The sequence below is a fragment of the Opisthorchis viverrini genome (assembly GCF_000715545.1).
Source record: "Opisthorchis viverrini unplaced genomic scaffold opera_v5_43, whole genome shotgun sequence".
NCBI classification, from domain to species: Eukaryota; Metazoa; Platyhelminthes; class Trematoda; order Opisthorchiida; family Opisthorchiidae; genus Opisthorchis; species Opisthorchis viverrini.
The window spans coordinates 2213208-2231343 of record NW_008751699.1 but is presented as its reverse complement, the minus strand read 5'-3'; the positions used below and the strand labels follow the sequence as shown (position 1 = coordinate 2231343).

At 41.5% G+C, this 18136-nt stretch overlaps 1 protein-coding gene across 1 annotated transcript in view; it reads right to left on the bottom strand.

Annotated features, from left to right (window-relative positions):
* T265_13176 (hypothetical protein) overlaps positions 1–7379 on the bottom strand; it is a gene marked incomplete at both ends in the record, with an annotated part of 46000 nt that extends 38621 nt beyond the window's left edge. The window contains one exon of the mRNA XM_009167597.1: positions 3774–7379. Within this exon, the coding sequence (XP_009165861.1) occupies positions 3774–7371 (3598 nt within the window). The remainder of the gene's footprint in view (positions 1–3773) is intronic.
* Positions 7380–18136: the final 10757 nt, after the last annotated feature.

Below are 18136 nucleotides of genomic sequence, written 5' to 3'. Positions count from 1 at the left end.
TAGGGGAAAATATACCATCAGTGTGAGTGCTGCTTAAGGGTTGGTTCTTCTAACTAAGGATAACCAACCTGTTGATCCTTGTTTCGGGGCGCTTAGGAAGTTTGTCTGTATGTGCTACGACAGCTAGACCAGGGGTTGAGATTGGTTACTTGGATACTGATGAACTAACATGGTTATGTCGCTGAGTAAATACAAAATGAATGCAGTGAAGACAGTCAGACAGATTGGCTCTCAGTTACAAACAGCTACCTCCATGTTATCAGTGAGATATGTGATGTTTTTGACATTTGTTATTATTGTATTTGTTTTAGGATCTTTGCTCGCAAACAATTCGAGGTCTGATGCATAGCAGGGTAGATCCATGATACAAAGCCTACAAAGCAAGGGTCAGGCGACCTGGCAAATTCATTCGAACACTGCAACCATATAAGTAATCTAATCAAAATAGAATTTGGCTCCACTTTTCCAAAAATTGACAATTTCCAGCTGAAGCAGTGCGAAGTTGTCGGTAGTTACTATGTTAACTCTATGGAAGTAACTCATGCCTGAAGAATCAAACGTATTAATATGTCTTAAGCAATACCTTTACCTAGTTATCCACTTACGCACTCAGGTCTGAGAGGCAACATCTTGACTAGCCCAGGTATTGACCAATATGGTGGACACCCATAGTGAGCATTTTGGCGTCACTTGAACTAAAAGTTCGTTGTTAACAGATAAGGGAAGTTGGTCGAATCCCGTCAGCATATCAGTGCTTTGTGGCTCCACAACAACTCTACCATGGAATTACTGTCCTCTGTGAATACCATCCTTTCTGAATTTGTGATAAACTCAAGCAGTAAGAAAAAAAATAAAAGCTACCGTATCCTAAACCAACAGACGAGAGTATCATCTTTTAACACTCGTCATTAAATAATACGCAGATAAAATAATAAGGATGTATCACTTCACTGGTATATAGCTGGATATGAGCATAGTGCATATTGGGGGTTGAACGAACGACAGCATAAGTTGTGGTGAAATGGAAACTCTAACGATATAGATTCCCAGTACGTTTAATTAAGCGGGTATGGGTCTTGGTGCTACCAACTTAGCAGGAGTAGTTTGGAACAGCAGTTACAAAAATCCGGGAAATTTGAATGTAGTAGAGGGGAGCAATATACGGCCGATTGTAGATTAGCATTACGAGAGGGAAAACTTTGATACAGTTGGATAACGCTCTTTATCTTTTTGTGTGAGTGGCCAGTGGACTGTCAACAAAAGAAGAAATATACCTGAATATCAGTGATCATATGGCATACACTAAAGCATACACCAAAAACTGGACGTGGTCGAATTGGAAAATGTGGAATTCTAGGGAAAAGGATCGAGATTCACAAAATATCTGATGGGTGAAGCAATGAATTTCGCAAACCTTCACGGCGTGAGAAAAGTAGGCAGCTGAAAAGCCTGGAAAGTTGTTCTAGATCAGCCGAGTTAGCCGAATGTGGTGCGCAGTCATCAGTCAAGACAATTCATCAGCAGTTTCATTAGTTCGAAGTAAAAGGCGAAAGCCCATCAAAATTCATTTACTATCTCTAGCTCCTAGCAGGGTTATCGGGGCACCTATCAACTCACAAAGACGAGCAGGAAATATAAGCACCACATAACATGTATCGTCAACCGAACAGCCATCAGATGTGGGCGCCAAACTGGGCGCGCAATTATGTTAGATGTTTCCCCCAACCCATCGTTTTTGGAACTCGACATATAGAGTAACCCATAGAACTTTTAGCGAGGTCCAAGAATGATTCAGTGTTTAAGTCGAAGAAGACCATTCTAACTAAATACTCTCATTTCACCGGCTTTACCGGGAGGCTCGATTGAAGCTAGCTGAACTTCCCCTCTCTAATGATCATCTTCAACGGAATGTAACGCACAAGACCGTCTCATGTTTTATTTGTCATGATAGATGAGATACATTGTATTTTCTTGAAGGAAATAAATCCAGTTGATGAGCCCAAAGAGGGGAAAACCAATTGTGGGTTGCTAAGGTGCTTTTAAAAGTCCTATGAAAAATATGTTACGTCTAGACAATGTACTGTGATATTTCGAATATCATACCAACTGAAAAATGATGCAGTCGTGTGAAGCACATTCAGTTAAAGACCACTACAATGAAAATATTCAGATGGATTCAGTTGAGCCACCCCCCATGAAAACTAAACTAGTGTCCAAATGAGTTTATTTGGCGGATTCCGTCCAATTTGTGCTCAGGCAGAACAGAAGCCTTAAAGGATCCTATGGAACCGCGCCCATATGATGAGCCCGAAGGGAAACGGAACCGGTTATGAGCTTTTGAAGAGCCTTCAGATGGAATGTGAGTGGTGAGATATGTCAAAACTACATGGTTCTGTACCTGCCATCAGGCTCAACCAACGCGTCAGTGTATACACCTGGCCTCAAGCACCGATTTTTTTTATAAAAATACTAATCTGCTCAGCGATGTCCTCGATGTGTATCCCACCGTTTTAAAGAACGTTCCCCAGGCGTTCAAAATCCTACCAACCCCTGCGCACATACTGAAGTGTTTCACTCCCGCTACCTCACACTTGTAACCTTCAAATCTACCATTACATCACTGTTCAAGTCCATATGGATTTGGATTGAAATACTTTTTTAATATTGTGGCTGCTGTCTGGTTTCACTGCACTTCTACTAGCTTGCCACACCATACAATGTAAAATTTAGATGCTTACAAAAGCAAGACCAGCATAATCTTCAGTAGACCGTTCTGACCGTTGGTAATCCGAAGGCTCATACGCACCCTGGTGTTCTTTTTCATCTGCGTTTTCCTCACCAAGAATTTACTCGTAAAGTGTTAGTCCTTCAGGCTTCCTGGAAGACCATAGTGCTACAGCTATCTCAGAAGGTTTTAACGAAATGCTCTTAAGTAGTCGGTTGAAAGGGTGACAATCCTCGGTTGACTACTCAATGCAGGGGGATTCAAAAGCATGGATACTGAAATCGAAGCTGAAGATGTTCCGCAGCACGAATGCAACCACTGACGTCCAAATTCAACCCAATCTCATCCAGTGCTATTTGACTGCCTGGATGATATCCGCGGAGATCCCCCTATAGGTCTCACCAGTGTTTTTGAAGGACGTTTACAATTATCTCATTGGGCAAGGCAAAATAAATTATATGTGAAGCACATGTGTGGTACGAAACAAGTTAAATTTTTCAACCACACATGCATCTGTTGAATTGGAATGGATGCGGTTTTTGGCCAATAAACCTGCCGAAGGTGGTTAGGGATTTTACGCAACCACATATTTTGCATGAGTTAATTAGAGTGCCTTCAGGGAAGCTCGTTTCATTCAACTCAGCCATGGAGTTCGAAACAGTTCAGCTTAGTGGTTAAAAATATAATTCTGATTTGTAACAAAAGCGTGGACATAAGCCATTAAACTTCAGAACCCGGAAACTTTAGTTGCTTGGGTTGCTGGAGTCCGAGCTACCTAGCAAAGCAAGTGTTCGCAAAATATTCTGAAAGCCTGAAAATTTGGGTTTGTAGTTTTTCAAGAATTTGAAGCTGCAGTTGTTCAGGAAAACCTACACAGCACAAAAACATGATGTTTATGGGGTTCCCACTGCCCAGACCTAGAAAAAACCCACTAACTATTCAGTATGCCAAGAAACCGGTAACAGACTGTCTGAGGATTTTGAGTAATTGTCCCAGGCTACTTACTTCGGGAACAAAGAAGCTTTTGTTTAACCACGTCACTACTCACCTGGTAGGTAGGATTGAGCCGACCTTGGAGCTGCGAAATCCATGGCTGTCTTGCACCTTTCTCCTCGATCTTGCGTCCCAAACTTGGCCTTGTATTCACCAGCTGGCGTTGAAACAACTATACTTGATGTTATTTTCCCAGAGCGCTCTTGAACTGCACTGTCCACGCTATCGGGATGCGTCAATTCATCTGTCTTTCTAATATCAGAGTTTATGCAAGTGCACCATTTCCAAGTGGGAATCTGTTCGAGTTGTGGATTGTTTCCGGGCTTTCGCTGTTTCGTTCTACTAGTGCCTTGAAATGTGTTTGATAGACGTGTATTTGTCTGCTTCCGATAACGAGCGACACTAAACAGGATGAGAAAAACAATGATCAACAGCACTACTGCTCCAACAACCAAAGGAATGAGCAGACGCTCTGTTCCGTTCGGTTTACCACCGAACCACATTGTATGACCATAATCTACACCGAGATTTGCAGTTTTTGAATAGATTGTGTGTAGGTCTTTTGTATTTTCACCATTCCAGACTAGCTGCACCATCCTAGAGCTGTTTAGCTGCGTCGGCCGTCCAAGATCATAGGCAACCACTACCAGGCTGAGAGCGATTGAGCGCATTTCAGATGGGTGTTTTAGCTGAGTTTTCTGGTCAGTGCTCGAGGGGAATTGTTTGTAGTTGACCTTCTGAATGTGTTCTGTAAGAGGTAATTTATTTGCTTCCAGCAGTTTGATTAGCTTATTTCGATGCATAGGTTCGCGCACATAACACATCCCTGTGGTAGCATCAATCTCCACGATGCCGTAACCGTCTCCTTCCAAGGCATATCTAACAGTGGCATTTTCGCCATGATCAGCATCGTGCGCCTTTGCAGTAAACAATGTTGTGCCTGGCGTGAAGAGGGGACTTCCCGGTTCCATGTGGAATTCTTGTCCTGCAAGAGGTGTTTCGAACTGAGGCACATTATCATTAACGTCTAAAACTGTGATGATGATAGTTGCTGTTGCGGTGAAACGGTGTTTCGGGACTGTGTCCCAGTGATGTATTTGGCGATTCTTTGTTATTATCCGCGGAGAGGGACTGTCCACAGCGAATGCTCTGAGTTCATAGTGTGCTCGAGTCTCACGATCCAGCTTACGACTTAATCTCAACTCTCCAGTGTGTTTATTGATCGAAAACGCCATCGCATCTTCAACAGATTCCAGATTATACGTAAGTTTAGTGTCCATGTTATTCAACTTTTTCTTGACTGATCTTTGCAGGGCGTAAGGTAATTCACCTTGGTTAAGTTGGATAGGTTCACTATCAATGAGGCCATCAATATCTACAGCTCTGATTGAGCCAATAGTCTGACCGATCTCCATGTCCTCCGATATGGAAAAATAAAATACACCATCTTCAGATCTTCCAAGATGATGGCCTGCCATGTCTTCATCGGCAATTGTAGTTATCCAGTAGGGTGCATGATCATTCACGTCAAGGATTTCAATTTTTACGATACATGTACTGGAAAGTTGCGGAAGACCTAGATCACGTGCCTCTATCCGTAGTTCTACCTCAGCCTCCTTTTCTCTGTCCAGTGTTCCAACTCTCCAAAGCGTACCTTTCTTCATATCCAGCTGAAAAGCTTCATGTGAATTTGCAATAAGACGATATTCCACTTCACTGTTTTTTCCTGAATCTGCATCCAATGCTTGTACCTGACCAACCGTTATTCGATTATCATCAGGTACGAACTTCGTCAAGTAAATAGATGGATTTGATGAAGTTTCAGGCACACTAAACTCGTAAGTGTCCCTCTGAAACTTTGGCGCATTGTCATTTATATCAAGAATTTTTAGAGAGACAACCACCGTTCCAGTGAGCTGAATCGAAGACGCATATGTATTGAGATGCCTTAAATTTCCATACTGTGTGTTGATTGGGCTCATATTGTCAAGGCACGCGATATGGACATACACCCACTCTTGTTCCTCTCTGTCGACTGGCTTCGTCGCGAACATTCGATAAAAGTACAATGATTGGGTTGTGGAAGTCACCCTTGACTGATCTTCAGTCCCACTTGAGGAAAGTGAGGGAAGCTTTTCCAGTGCAAATCTCGTATCATTAGTTTCACATTGCACACTTTCTCTTGTTGGTTGCTGTATGAGGTCTTTGTCAGTGACGGTGAGGTGTGCGATGGTAATCGGACCAAGCTGGTTCTCCTTTAAACTTCCTATCCAGTTGGTTTGGTTGTTAACTTTTCCATACACCACTGCCGGTAATGGATTAGTAAACTGTACAGCGATTTCCGGTTGGTTGTCGTTAACGTTTTCCAAAAGAAGGTGGATCGTGATAGATGTGGAGAAAGGTGGGACACCGGAGTCTACAGCTTCTACAGTCAATTGTAGCATTGTTCCGAAGAGTTCACCATTGTTGTCTATCCACAACTTTCCATGCTGGTTGTCTGCGTCCAGCGGTTTCACAGTTTTCAAAGTCACACTCTGGTTTGAACGTATTAAAGTAAAGCTTCTATGGACGGCCATATCCCTTTCATTATTTAGCGGTTCCCTTATTCGATAGTTCATCTCTGCGTTCTGTCCTTCATCCGCATCTTCTGTAGTAAGGGTAACAATGTTTGATCCTACGGCTATCGTTTCTGGTATTCGAACTACTTCAGTCCTCAATGTACGATCGTATGAATCTGGGTTGATCGTAAATGTTGGTTGGTGGTAGATTGGCTTGGAAAACTTTGGTGCATTATCATTTAAATCAGTTAGTCTGAGATGTATGGTTAACGTTCCGGTGCGCTGTGGATTTCCCCCGTCAATAGCTAGTAAGTGGAACCAGTAGTCACTCTTCTTTTCTCTATCCAGAGGCCGGATAACTTTTAACGCGGGAGTATGAATAATTTCGTAGTCTGCGGTATATCTGGACGTGTGTGGGATATCGGTACCATTGTTTACGAGAACTACAAGGGGATCATCCATTTCTTGTCCCAGTACTGAGGTTAAACGATAAGATTTGACTCCGTTAGGTGGAAGATCATTGTCGTAGGCAATTGGGAGGGGAATAGAGTTACCGACTTTTTCAATCCTGTTGTATGCTTTATACGCAGGTATTTTTTCCAATGTGTCGGTCGGTCCAGCATCTTCAGGTATGCGCACCTCAAATTGGTCGTTCGTATCGAACATTGGGGCATTGTCATTAACATCGAAGATACGTAAGGTTATTTTCGCATAAGATGGGTTTTGTCTATCCCCGTACAGGATCACCAGAGGAATATCACATCCGGGAGATGGCACAGTTGTCTCAATATGTCGCGAATCACATAACTGTTCCCTATCGGGACCGCGATGCCCGTCCTTTACAACCAATTGTAAGGCACCATCAAATCGATTCTGTTTTAACGTTAGTGTATCGATCCCAGGACTTGAAGGATTTCCGATAGCGACATAAGGTGGTTGCGAATTTGCACTGGAGGGGAGTTGAAAACGGTGCTGCAAGTTATCAATAACGACGGTTCCTGGTGCTGCCTCTTCGATAAGTTCCACAATAGTCTCTCCACTGCTCGGAGAATTTAAGCTTAGAGCAAGTAACAGGCCGAATATTTGTTGAATCATGTCAGTGGCTGCAAAATAAGAGGAAAATTTTAGTTTGTTGGTGGTTATCGTATTTATGAATGACAAATTTTTACATGGCATTGGAGCCAAAATTATTTTGAGATGCACGAAGAAGAGGAGATTAATGCGGTGCAGATTCGTTTAGGGTTTCAAGCCGATCAAGATAATCCAACTGGTTTAGGACCACAGCACGTCTGGGATGTCTTGCTGTTTAGTACAAGATTCTCACTTTTATTAACGGGGGAAACTTCTAATACTGGGATGTGTATCGTCAACCTTAGCTATGTCAATCTATGCCACAAGGTTAGCAAACTTTTTTGAAAAAAATTTAGCAGGTCAATCATCTAGATTTGCCAGGAGGTAGGCACCACCTCATTCATGTGCATGAAAACAGGGGGACAAGGCTTCCTTCCATGCGAACGGAACCAAGGAATTAAATGCCTATCTTCTGAGCCGTCTTACAGGTTAGTATTATTTCTCGTCGCAACGCAGATAGCGTTGTTCAGGTCCAGTATCATAACTACGGATGTAGCTGAGATAGTATAATACCATGGATTTCGCCCATAGGTGAATCTAATCTTTTCCTCAATAGCTTAGAAAGACTGCACAGCTGTTTCATTCTTATTATGGATCATCATCATTGCTCAACGCGCGGAGATTTAGGAATTCTCGTACTGCGATCTTCCTACTAGGGTTGGGCAATTAACCTGTCAGTCATTGCTGACTGCTCTGCAGTTTACTCCGTGGTACATAAGTGGGATATAGCGTCATCCATCGTTCAGCTACAAAATTCCCATCACGTGGTCAACTATTGACTGGCCGTTAGGCTCGTGGTCAAAAGGGTAAATCGCGCAAACTACTACTGGAAGATTGTGGGTTGGATACTCTCTGGAGTTTCGTGAGATGCAAACTGCCGATGATTCTCAGTGAGGGTCAAACGGCCATACAGTACTTCTCCTCTTCTCAGCAGAAGAGAAGAATACTATTAGCAAGCATAATGTTGTCCTGGGAGGAAATTGGGAGGGAATGTTTCATAGGCACCTAATGGCTGCTTTGAGTCACCATCGATATTTTCATATAATCGACGGAATCAAGACATTGCGAAATTAGTAATGATAACGGGAAAATATGAGTTATAAAGAACATTGAATGTTGAAGCCTTGGAATTCATGTAAGCACTTTTGTGAGATAGAGGTCAATTTTGAGATAAATTGGCCATAATAAACATCGTTAAAAGCGTAATATTACTGTTCAGCGCTGAATTTTTGCTGCCGCAGGAATGACCGTGGTCTTTTAAAAAGACTATAGCATGAGGAGAGAGCCGCTCAAGTCGTCGGTGATCTTACCTTAAATACTACATAATGTCGCAGCATTCGTTCGCAGTTTTTAGCATGAATTTTTTGAACAATATAGGCAGTGTCCGTCAAATTGTGCTGAGGAGTTTGCTGATACTTTGAGACCATTTTGAAGCTGCTACTCTTGAGCATACAACTAGGATTTCCACCAACTGCTGTCTCACAACCCAAACCGGCAGTCAGATTAACACTCCCACGTTGTGTGCAGCTATTTCATAGCTTTTGGTTAGTAATGTCGGATTTCGAAGTCCTGCGGGGAGCAGCAGAAAACGGTCATGGTGCTAGAGCAGACCATTAAACAACACAACTGGAATCCATTTCCTCCCCGAAATCAACAAGTATTTTCAAAACGATCATTCAGTAATTTTTCCAGCTCTCTACGTACTCCAATTTTTTCACTTGCCTCCACTTTGAACCCGTGAAATAAGTAGTAGGTTTTTGAATCGAATTCAGCTTTTGTTTTATTGTTGTTAGGACTCATCAATATTACGCGATTCAAACCGGCGATCTTCCGATCTGAATACCAAACCGATCGCCCACAAGTTTCAAAGTTGCAGCCCGATTTATCTGCAATTAAACAGGACATAGTAACGCCATCCCTTGGTCATCCGGTTTCGTGGCTTGATCTGGTGACGACTAGTTTTGCGAGAGAAGACTTTTTAGGGGAAATCAGACTGTCCATATAAGGGCAGGATGCTCACAATGCTATCGATCCACGCTTGGCCGGCTGGTAAAGTGTTCACTAGAAATTGCAGTGTTTCAACTTTAAGTCAGGGTCCAGTGGTTGCGTATTTTCGATGAAGTTTTGTTTTTCAGCTTTTCAGCATAGTCCAACATCACCTGTCGGACTTTGGAATCCCCATCACCATACACAAACTGGGTGTAGAACAACAATGGGTTGTCTATTATGCAGTCCAAAACATATATTCAGGCTAATCGGGATCGCAAATAGCTTTGAAGTAGTTCTCGATTCAGTCACTGGTGGACTGAATGATTGATAGGTCGAACAACTCTTGAGGTCGGTGGGGACGACAATAAATACTGATAATTCCACTCAAACGGATAGCCATTCTGATTTGCGGGTGGTAGCAAGTAAGGGTAGACGATTAATTTCCGCCCTTAAGTTGGATTTCTCCACATCATTGTATACAGGGTGAGAAAACACTGTGGTTCACCCATCCCCGTGCAGAACAAACGGTGCATCAGGACATTGGCGGCTCTGAATAAAACGGAAGTCACAATGTGTGATTCATCGGCACGGGGAGAAGCATGTGCCTCGAGCTCACTCTGCATGCGGGAATGCCAAATAAAATTCACTCAACAGAAATACGCAGCACACTGTCTGCTCACGTGTACTCTTAGGCACATTGAATAATTTACCCGGAGTTATGGCGACGTCGATTTTTGTCACTCCACCTTGTACGCTGGAAGACGCATATCTAATCCGCTTGCAAATCTAATCAGTCTGGTTAGTGTTAGTATCATTTTTTACTAGTGACTGTTAAGCAGTGGAAAGAAGCGTAAGGGTTAATTTAGTGCTCCAGCCTAAAAGCAATCAGAAGCAATCAGATACCTACAGATGTGAACCGTTGTTGTAGTGGTGAGTAAAAAGCCAACGAGGTTATTAAGCGAACTGCTTTGCTATAATCTGTTTTCACCTACCTTAGTGAGGTTCCACAAAATTAACATTGGAGGCTTTGTTAACGATGAAGAAGGACTTTGAACTGTCTTTCATGTGGTGGAAGCCCTCTTCAAACACAAAAGATTATATTTCTCCATGACAATGTAGAGAATGACTAAAGTGCAGCTTTCGTAAACGTAGATTTTTACGAATACGTAATACCCGGAGTCGTGTGGACTCATGACAGAAACCAGCAACGTTTTTTCTGTGGTCGTGATTGGATGTTTCCTGTATTTTTCAAAAATTCCTCTGAATACCAAATGCATCAGTCGACACAGCTGACTGATGTTTGTTTTGGAGTGTGTATCACTAAAGAAAAGCAAATTCGATCATTCACTCTATTCGAAATACGTTTACGATTCCCACTTGAACACTTGACACCGGTTGTGTATGGTTGGCCAATTGAAATTCCATCTCATCCTGAGAAATAATAAGATAAATTTTACGCCCACCCAACACCATTTAAGGTCCTCCAACAATCGAATGTTGCCCATACAAGGGGTAGATAAACAGCGATAAAATATCCCACCTATTCATTAGAGTGCGCGAATTGATATAATCTGAACCATAAAAGAATGAAAGACCAGCCTGACGCAGAACAAAAACATCTCTAGCAGCCAAGTTCCACAGGTTTCTTTTGAATATGGAACCAAAAATCGATATAAAAGTTAGTTAGATGAATATGCCTTATAAAGTGCTCGATAGTCAAGTAACAAATCCTACTGCGAAGTTCGGCTGGTACTGAAAAGCAGATTTTTCGAAGTGTTGGGGAATGGAAATTAAGTTTTGCAAACATTTTTGTTCCACGGTAACGGTGAAATCAAGGATACTCCGGTTCCAGTAAGTGGAGGGATAATGTTTTTTAAGTAGGCTGTCTTGAGATGGCTGTTAAAAGTTTAATTGGTTCAAATGTTGATTCCGTTGTGGGAATAAAATTAGGATAAGTGGTCCCATAGACGAATTTAAAGAAATTCATGCGAAATGGGAGTTTAAATTGGGGGCAGTTAACCAAATTCCTGAATCTCATTCTTGTTTTCTAAAATGTTTGGTACAAAGAGAGTTAAAAGGTAAACGTCTGAGTGAATAATGAAAGCTGTTGATGAGAAAGCACCTGATCGAAGAATAAAATGGGCTTGGAGAATTAGGCAAATGTAGCGAAAATCATGAGAATGAAGTAGGCAGCGAACAAAGCTTGTTTTCTGTGATTGTTTCTCTTGGCTAATATACCACAAATTTGTATGGTAGCAGAAATCACGTGGAAGAGGTTAAGATCGGGGCTACATATACTTTAGAGAAATAAAAACCAAAGGAAGGGCGGGGGGTTGGATGAGGGATAGGTTAATGGGTCATGGAATCAGGTAAGTGCCGTCAGTGTCGGACAGACTTATGGGACCGGATGTTTCGTAGGCCAGTTCAAGTTCAGAGGTCGCACAAGTTTCTTTTGGATGCAAAGTGGGGATCCAGCAGTCGGATTCCAATCGCTTCTGCGATCGATAGTGGTCCGTACAGAGCAAAAATCCAAGGAACAACCCAATCTGGCGGCACTTTTAATATAACATTATCCGCACCAAGAAACTATTCATCAGTGTTGGTTTACAAAATTAAGATTGGACGAATAAAAGACAAAAAACTTTGTCGTGAACAATCGTAGAAAAATCTTGTCGAACACATGTTCGCACACAAGTCAGATTAAGTGGAGGAAATTTCGACACTGAAAATACTTACCCAAATTTAATAGAACAAAGACGAGCCCACCGATTTATGGAGGTCATATTGAAGCTCGTTTTGTGGCCTCATTATAGCAAGCTGTAAAAAACCGCATACATTTTGTACATTGGTTGCAAATGCACACGTTTTTTGTCGCCAATAATCTTAGTGGATGTGCGATTATAGCTATGCACTGAAGGATGTAGGCGAAGTCATTTTTGCTTTATTGCAGAGGCACCAGTGTTGGGAGGACAAGAGGGGATGATATGCATTGAAGGTAACAGCCGGTACGCGTGCAAGCTATCGAGTGCGAGACACTGATGTATCCCTCCTCATTCAAAAATACGGTAATGTCAAGCACTTCTGATTTTGTTGGGGTAGGTTATCATACCTTGGTGCAAGCCACTGCTTGACCTACCATGGTTCGTTTCCGTTCTTTGAGTCGTTGTGCAAAAGGGACCTTTTGAGGAATTCGGTCGACTGACAGGTGGGTCATACAACTAAGCCAGCCAGCACGAACTACAGTGTGATCAGTTCAGCTTTTGTGGGCAATTTATCTCTTCCGAAACAACTAAATGTGCTGCTCCATCGCTTATCCGATGTTCCCGCCAGACTGAAGCAATGATCCGTAGACACTGAAGGTCAAAGATCTAAAGTCGGGCATATCAACCACATCTCTCAAAAGCCTGAACACGTTCGCGTGTTCACACGTGAAAATTCGAATGCGTCCAACATGCGCTGGTTGAGTGGTAGTAGCACACTTAACTCGCATGTCAGATGTCCGGGAAGCAAACCCCGGCACGGTCATTTGATACGCATTGCTGTAATAAGAGTGGAACTCGAGGTCAATGATTCCCCTTTTCCTGTGGACTCACCGGAATAATTATGCCAGGAGAGAAGGAAGACTGTTCGAACGAGCGTGATGTGAACAAGCCTTTAAGGGCTTTAACATCTTCGGGCCACAACCAGCAGGTTTACGACCTACGAAAAAGTATGGAGTACAATTCGGCATTTCAAACTGAACCATTGTCAGATGAACTGACATCATGACATTGTATAGGGATAAATCTTTAAGGATACTGAAAATGAGGTAGTGTTATCTTTACATGTATTTCCGTAGATGGTTAAGGGGTGCCAAAACCTAGTTGGCTTTCAGATGCCTGGAGAAGATAAACTTACTTAAGTTAATTTAGCTATCGCCTATAAATTTGCATATATTATATTTCTTCCAAAGCCTCTTATGTTTTTTGTGCTCCTCAGGATGGTTTCCGAGGCTCATTGCCCCAGCGATGAGACAGTTGAAGAATAACTATGCCAAGTGCTGTACACAATGGTTCGACTAAGCAGAATTGGCTGCAGAAACATTACGAACTGCTTGAGAGAAACTGTCGCTTTTGGTTAGCTGACTGGTGAGAATTAGTGCCCCTGTAAATACACGGTGTGCAACGTTTTGAAATATCGTTAGCTTGGGTGCACTGACTGGTAGTTGATCAGGGGGCTGTTGACCGGTTCGCTGAGCTTATGAATTGACTTGTGGATATTTCGTCACCATTCCGCGCTGTTGAAGATGTCTTTGAAGGTGTATCCTTGCGAATCAACTAACAAGTTCCTCGAAGAGACCAACAGCCACTTGAAAAATTAACAAACAGCAAGTAATCTTCTGATGTATTACTTTGAAGCTCTAAAGGAAGTGGTTCCATATAGACTTTAAGATAATCTTATAAACCACCAAGTTTTCATCAGGAATTTTGAGTTTTGGGTAAAATTGTGCCGTTGAAAATGCAGTATCACAGGGTCAACAAATTATTCAATAACTCTAACTTTTAATGATATTTACCTGCTTCGAATTATTTCCTGAATTTACTGAAGTTGGACTCCCAATTGACTATCTGAGTGACGAAACTCAGTGTGAAGGTGTTTGTACCACTACAGGATGTGCCAGGATGAGCTATTTTGATGCTTTGCAACCGTAAAGTCTTATCTTTCTTTCATTTCTTTTTTATTTCTTTTATTTTCTGGGGGATGTGAAGGCATATACCTGGTTTAAAAGGTAAATCTGGTAGCTATCAGAGAGTGGAATCACTAGAAACTTCAAATTTTATTGTGGTGAGTAACTGATTCCAAACAGCACAAGAATGTTTCCAAACTGTACTTACCAATCTGCCCAGTGTTGTGGGCAAAACAGTAAGTACGCCATTTGAAACACTTGTCACAGCAGATATATCCCTGTTTACATATCTTATTGACAGAAATGTCAAGTGTGTTAGAAATGGGGCTTTGGATGGAATTTCTGATGGCTATCTAACCTCTGTTTTCTTCAATTACCCACGCGAACCAATTCGCAGGTGGTTAAGCATCCCCTAAGCCTGTTCCGCATATGTGTTTATTCCTAACCTGACACAATATCGTCAAGATGAAATACCCCTTGAGACTGTCACGAGTGAGACGACGCGTGACTGGTAAATGTCATTTTGAGGCAACACAAAATGTCACCCTATCATTTTTGACGACAGTTCAGCTAAATGTTTTTTCGAGCGTGGAAACGAAGAAATTACGGGCCAATTGTTGACGGACTGAAATGAATTTGTGAACGTTTCGCTACATCCAGTTAGAGTGGGTGGGCAAGAGTGGAAATTTACGCCTTTAGATGAAAATAACTTTAACCTTGAAACCAAACGTTGCCCGAAGATTAAAAAAGCGATGCCTTTGGACGTTGGGGTAGTTAGAATGGCTACCACAAATATTTCTTGAACAAACTTAGGAAAATTCACACAGACCCATGTGGTTTCATTAATGGCCAGCTCAAAACGGTAAGAAGTGCGTTTTTACCTGAATAAAATTTATTGACCAGTGAGCAGTAAGCCTAATTTTTATTTGTATTAGGAAATAATACCTATTTCTTTTGATTACCAAAACCAAAAATGCTGGTGCGCAACAGTCCAGGTTAGTTATCTAAAAACCATTTAAGTTCTTTCAGACGATATTCCGACTGAATCAATAACATCTTTGTCCTATGATATAAATAGCGCGTTGCTAACTGATACGACTGTGTTCACGGCCATGAAGTTACACCGTCGATTGCATTGATGTCAAACCCGTATTCATTCGTTCGTTTTATTGTCTGATTAACCATCATCCTGTCGCTTTGGTTTTCACTAACTCGGCTCAGATTCTCTGCATTACTCCAAACATTGTTTTCGATACACATTATAGATTTGGTCACCAAAGTCCTTGATTTATCGCTTCTTCGCATTTCAGCTACTTTATTTATAACTCTATAACTCTATAACTCTATAAATCTGCTGTATTTCCGCATGGTACACTTAAGCGCACCATAAGAGTTTGTCGTTGTAATGACAGTGTGATTCTGATTCTCATCGTGACACTTGGAAGCTAATGGAACGTGAGAATTCAAGAAATAATATTGCGAGTTTGTTCAAGGTTATTCAGATGAGGGTAGACGCTTCTCCCTTTGCCTGACACAGCATATTGCATCTTCTAAATAAATTAGCCGGTACAAAACATTGTAAATGTCTATGTTATGAACACAAACTTCCAGTCTATCAAACATCTCATATTTTCTGGGACAGTTAGCTGAGAAACATTGCTCCTTCCTGATTTGAAGAACAAGGCCCATCTTTGGGGAAGTGAAGCTTCAATAAAACAAAAAATCTCTTGCGTTGTCGTTTTTGGTCCACAAGAATTTTTATGCAAAATTACACGTAAAAACCTGAGTAACTGAAACATAAAATGAACATCAGTAAACAAATGATTGATTGAGTGTGTTCGTTTTTATCATTCAGTTGTGGAACTAAGTTGGGTACACAAACAAAAAGTCTGCAAGCATACAGAAAATGTTTTTTTCCGCTCAGCGTCGTGTCCATCTTGTTGTCTGAAAATGTCGCTAAGAGTCCTCATATGCACACCTGTCGTGTGATAGTGTCAGATGCTGAACAAGAGACCTTATTTTCTTTGATATGATATTGAAAATACGGTTAGCTGGATTCACCAGGTAAAAACCATCCACTTACATAGCACAGAGAAAAGAGAAATATGGATATTTTCTGACATCTTGCACTTGGTGATCAATATTCTGTCCAATGCGTGGATTCATTCTATGCTGAAAAGCCGAGAAACGTGGTAAAATGGTTTTACCTTATTGAAAATAATCACCAGTGCGGGGCGTTTTGAACTTGCGTTTCAACTGCCGGCAATTTGGACAATTACGCTTTCGGCCACGAAAGACTGCCCAGCAATGTGAATAACGATAGGACTTGGCGTCACCCATCTTTCAATCACAGAATCCACATATCAGGGTCAGATTTTATCTAGTTCCTTGTTCTATTCGTTAAAAAACAATATCTCTTCAGCAATCCCAAAAAAAGCTAGCGGACGAGACTTTTTTCAGTGAAGACGCATATAAATCACTCCAGAATAAGTTTCGAAAATTTTATGAATACCTCAGTGTGAAGAAAACTATTAACGTAGAGTGGCTCCTATGTCGAAATTAGCTATGACACATTACTATTTATGAGTAAACACAAGTTTAAAACACAGGTTCAAAATGTTATTTCTTTTTTATGATTTACTGCATACAACTTCGAAACTATTTGCAATTTTGGTTAATTCCTATATCCGATATTAAGCCCCAAGTCTGGGTTCAGTTTGCGGTTACTTAGAGCCACAAGGTTACGTAACCATAAGAATCCAACCATTAGGTTCATGCACATCAACACGCTTTGGACTACAAGGTCATTTGCTTCTCAGGCCGTCGGTAGCTTCAACGACCCCGGCTCCATGCGAAACCGTCAAACTAGACATAGAATGAAAGACGCTGACGGGGCGATCCTGAAAGATTACCAGATACACCATTATGTTCTGCCTCTCCCTTGCTGAACATTGTTCATCAAATGAAAGGAAAGTTTGGTCTGCAGTACTTTGACAACGGTCCTTTTTTTATCAACTTTGCTGCGTGGTATGCTACGCACATGTGTTGATTAATGTGACATTCCACCGCAAACGCAACGGCGTCCAATGGTTAAATGTTACATTCCATTCTACTACCCAAAAATACTGGGATGACATCGTAAACACAACGAGAACTCCACGTGCGGCAAACGTTGCCGAAAATACTCTGGACAAAATGAGTTGCCCATTTTCCCGATGCCACTGAAGCTGTCAAGACAAATACCAGGTTTAAAAGGACGGACTTTGTGTGAAATATCGGCCATTATTAAAATTAATGAATAAAGCTTTAATCGTTTTCGGTTAGACAGATTCTCAGATAAGCAACCGCTAGTGGCGACCAAGCTTTAAATTGCTGTGTGGATGAAGTGAATAACCAATTAGTTTTGTGCATACTGGAATTCTCCAGCTGACAGCCATCAGGTTAGCTAAAAATAAACAGGAATGTCTTGACGTCAAAACCCTGATGAGCATACGATACGATGGATACGATATATCAATCGTCAGATGGAATATTCCCCTCAGTACCATGGCAAGTCTTAGGCGGACACCATAATATAAGCAGTTGGCTGTTATGTGCCTACTCTGAGGATCAACAACTCCTACAATTGGACAACTACAACGCATGTATCAACAGCATATAACAAAAAGTTCGCTGTCATCTTTTTAACTAGCTGCGTCTCATTCAATTACGCTCGTATTAAAACGGAGAATATAAATATGTTTCCTCAAAAGGTCCGATGAAGGTGATCGTTAGCCATCTTATCAGCGATAAAGTATGAAGTTTACCAACAACTGATGGGATACGTTTGTTCGCACTTTACACGTAAACAGGACCACCGAAGGTGACCAACATCTGTATATTTTCTCGTCCACTTACTGCCTGAAATTAAAAATCTGACTTTGCCTAGGCTTTCAAATAGAACCCTTTCTTCGTCAAGCGGAATGCAAATTATGCCAGACAGTTACATCCAGTAATCTGTCCACTAGGGAGCTGATGAAAATGGATCATTTTCGAGGACAATAGGTATGAATGTTTGCAAGAACCAACTACGTT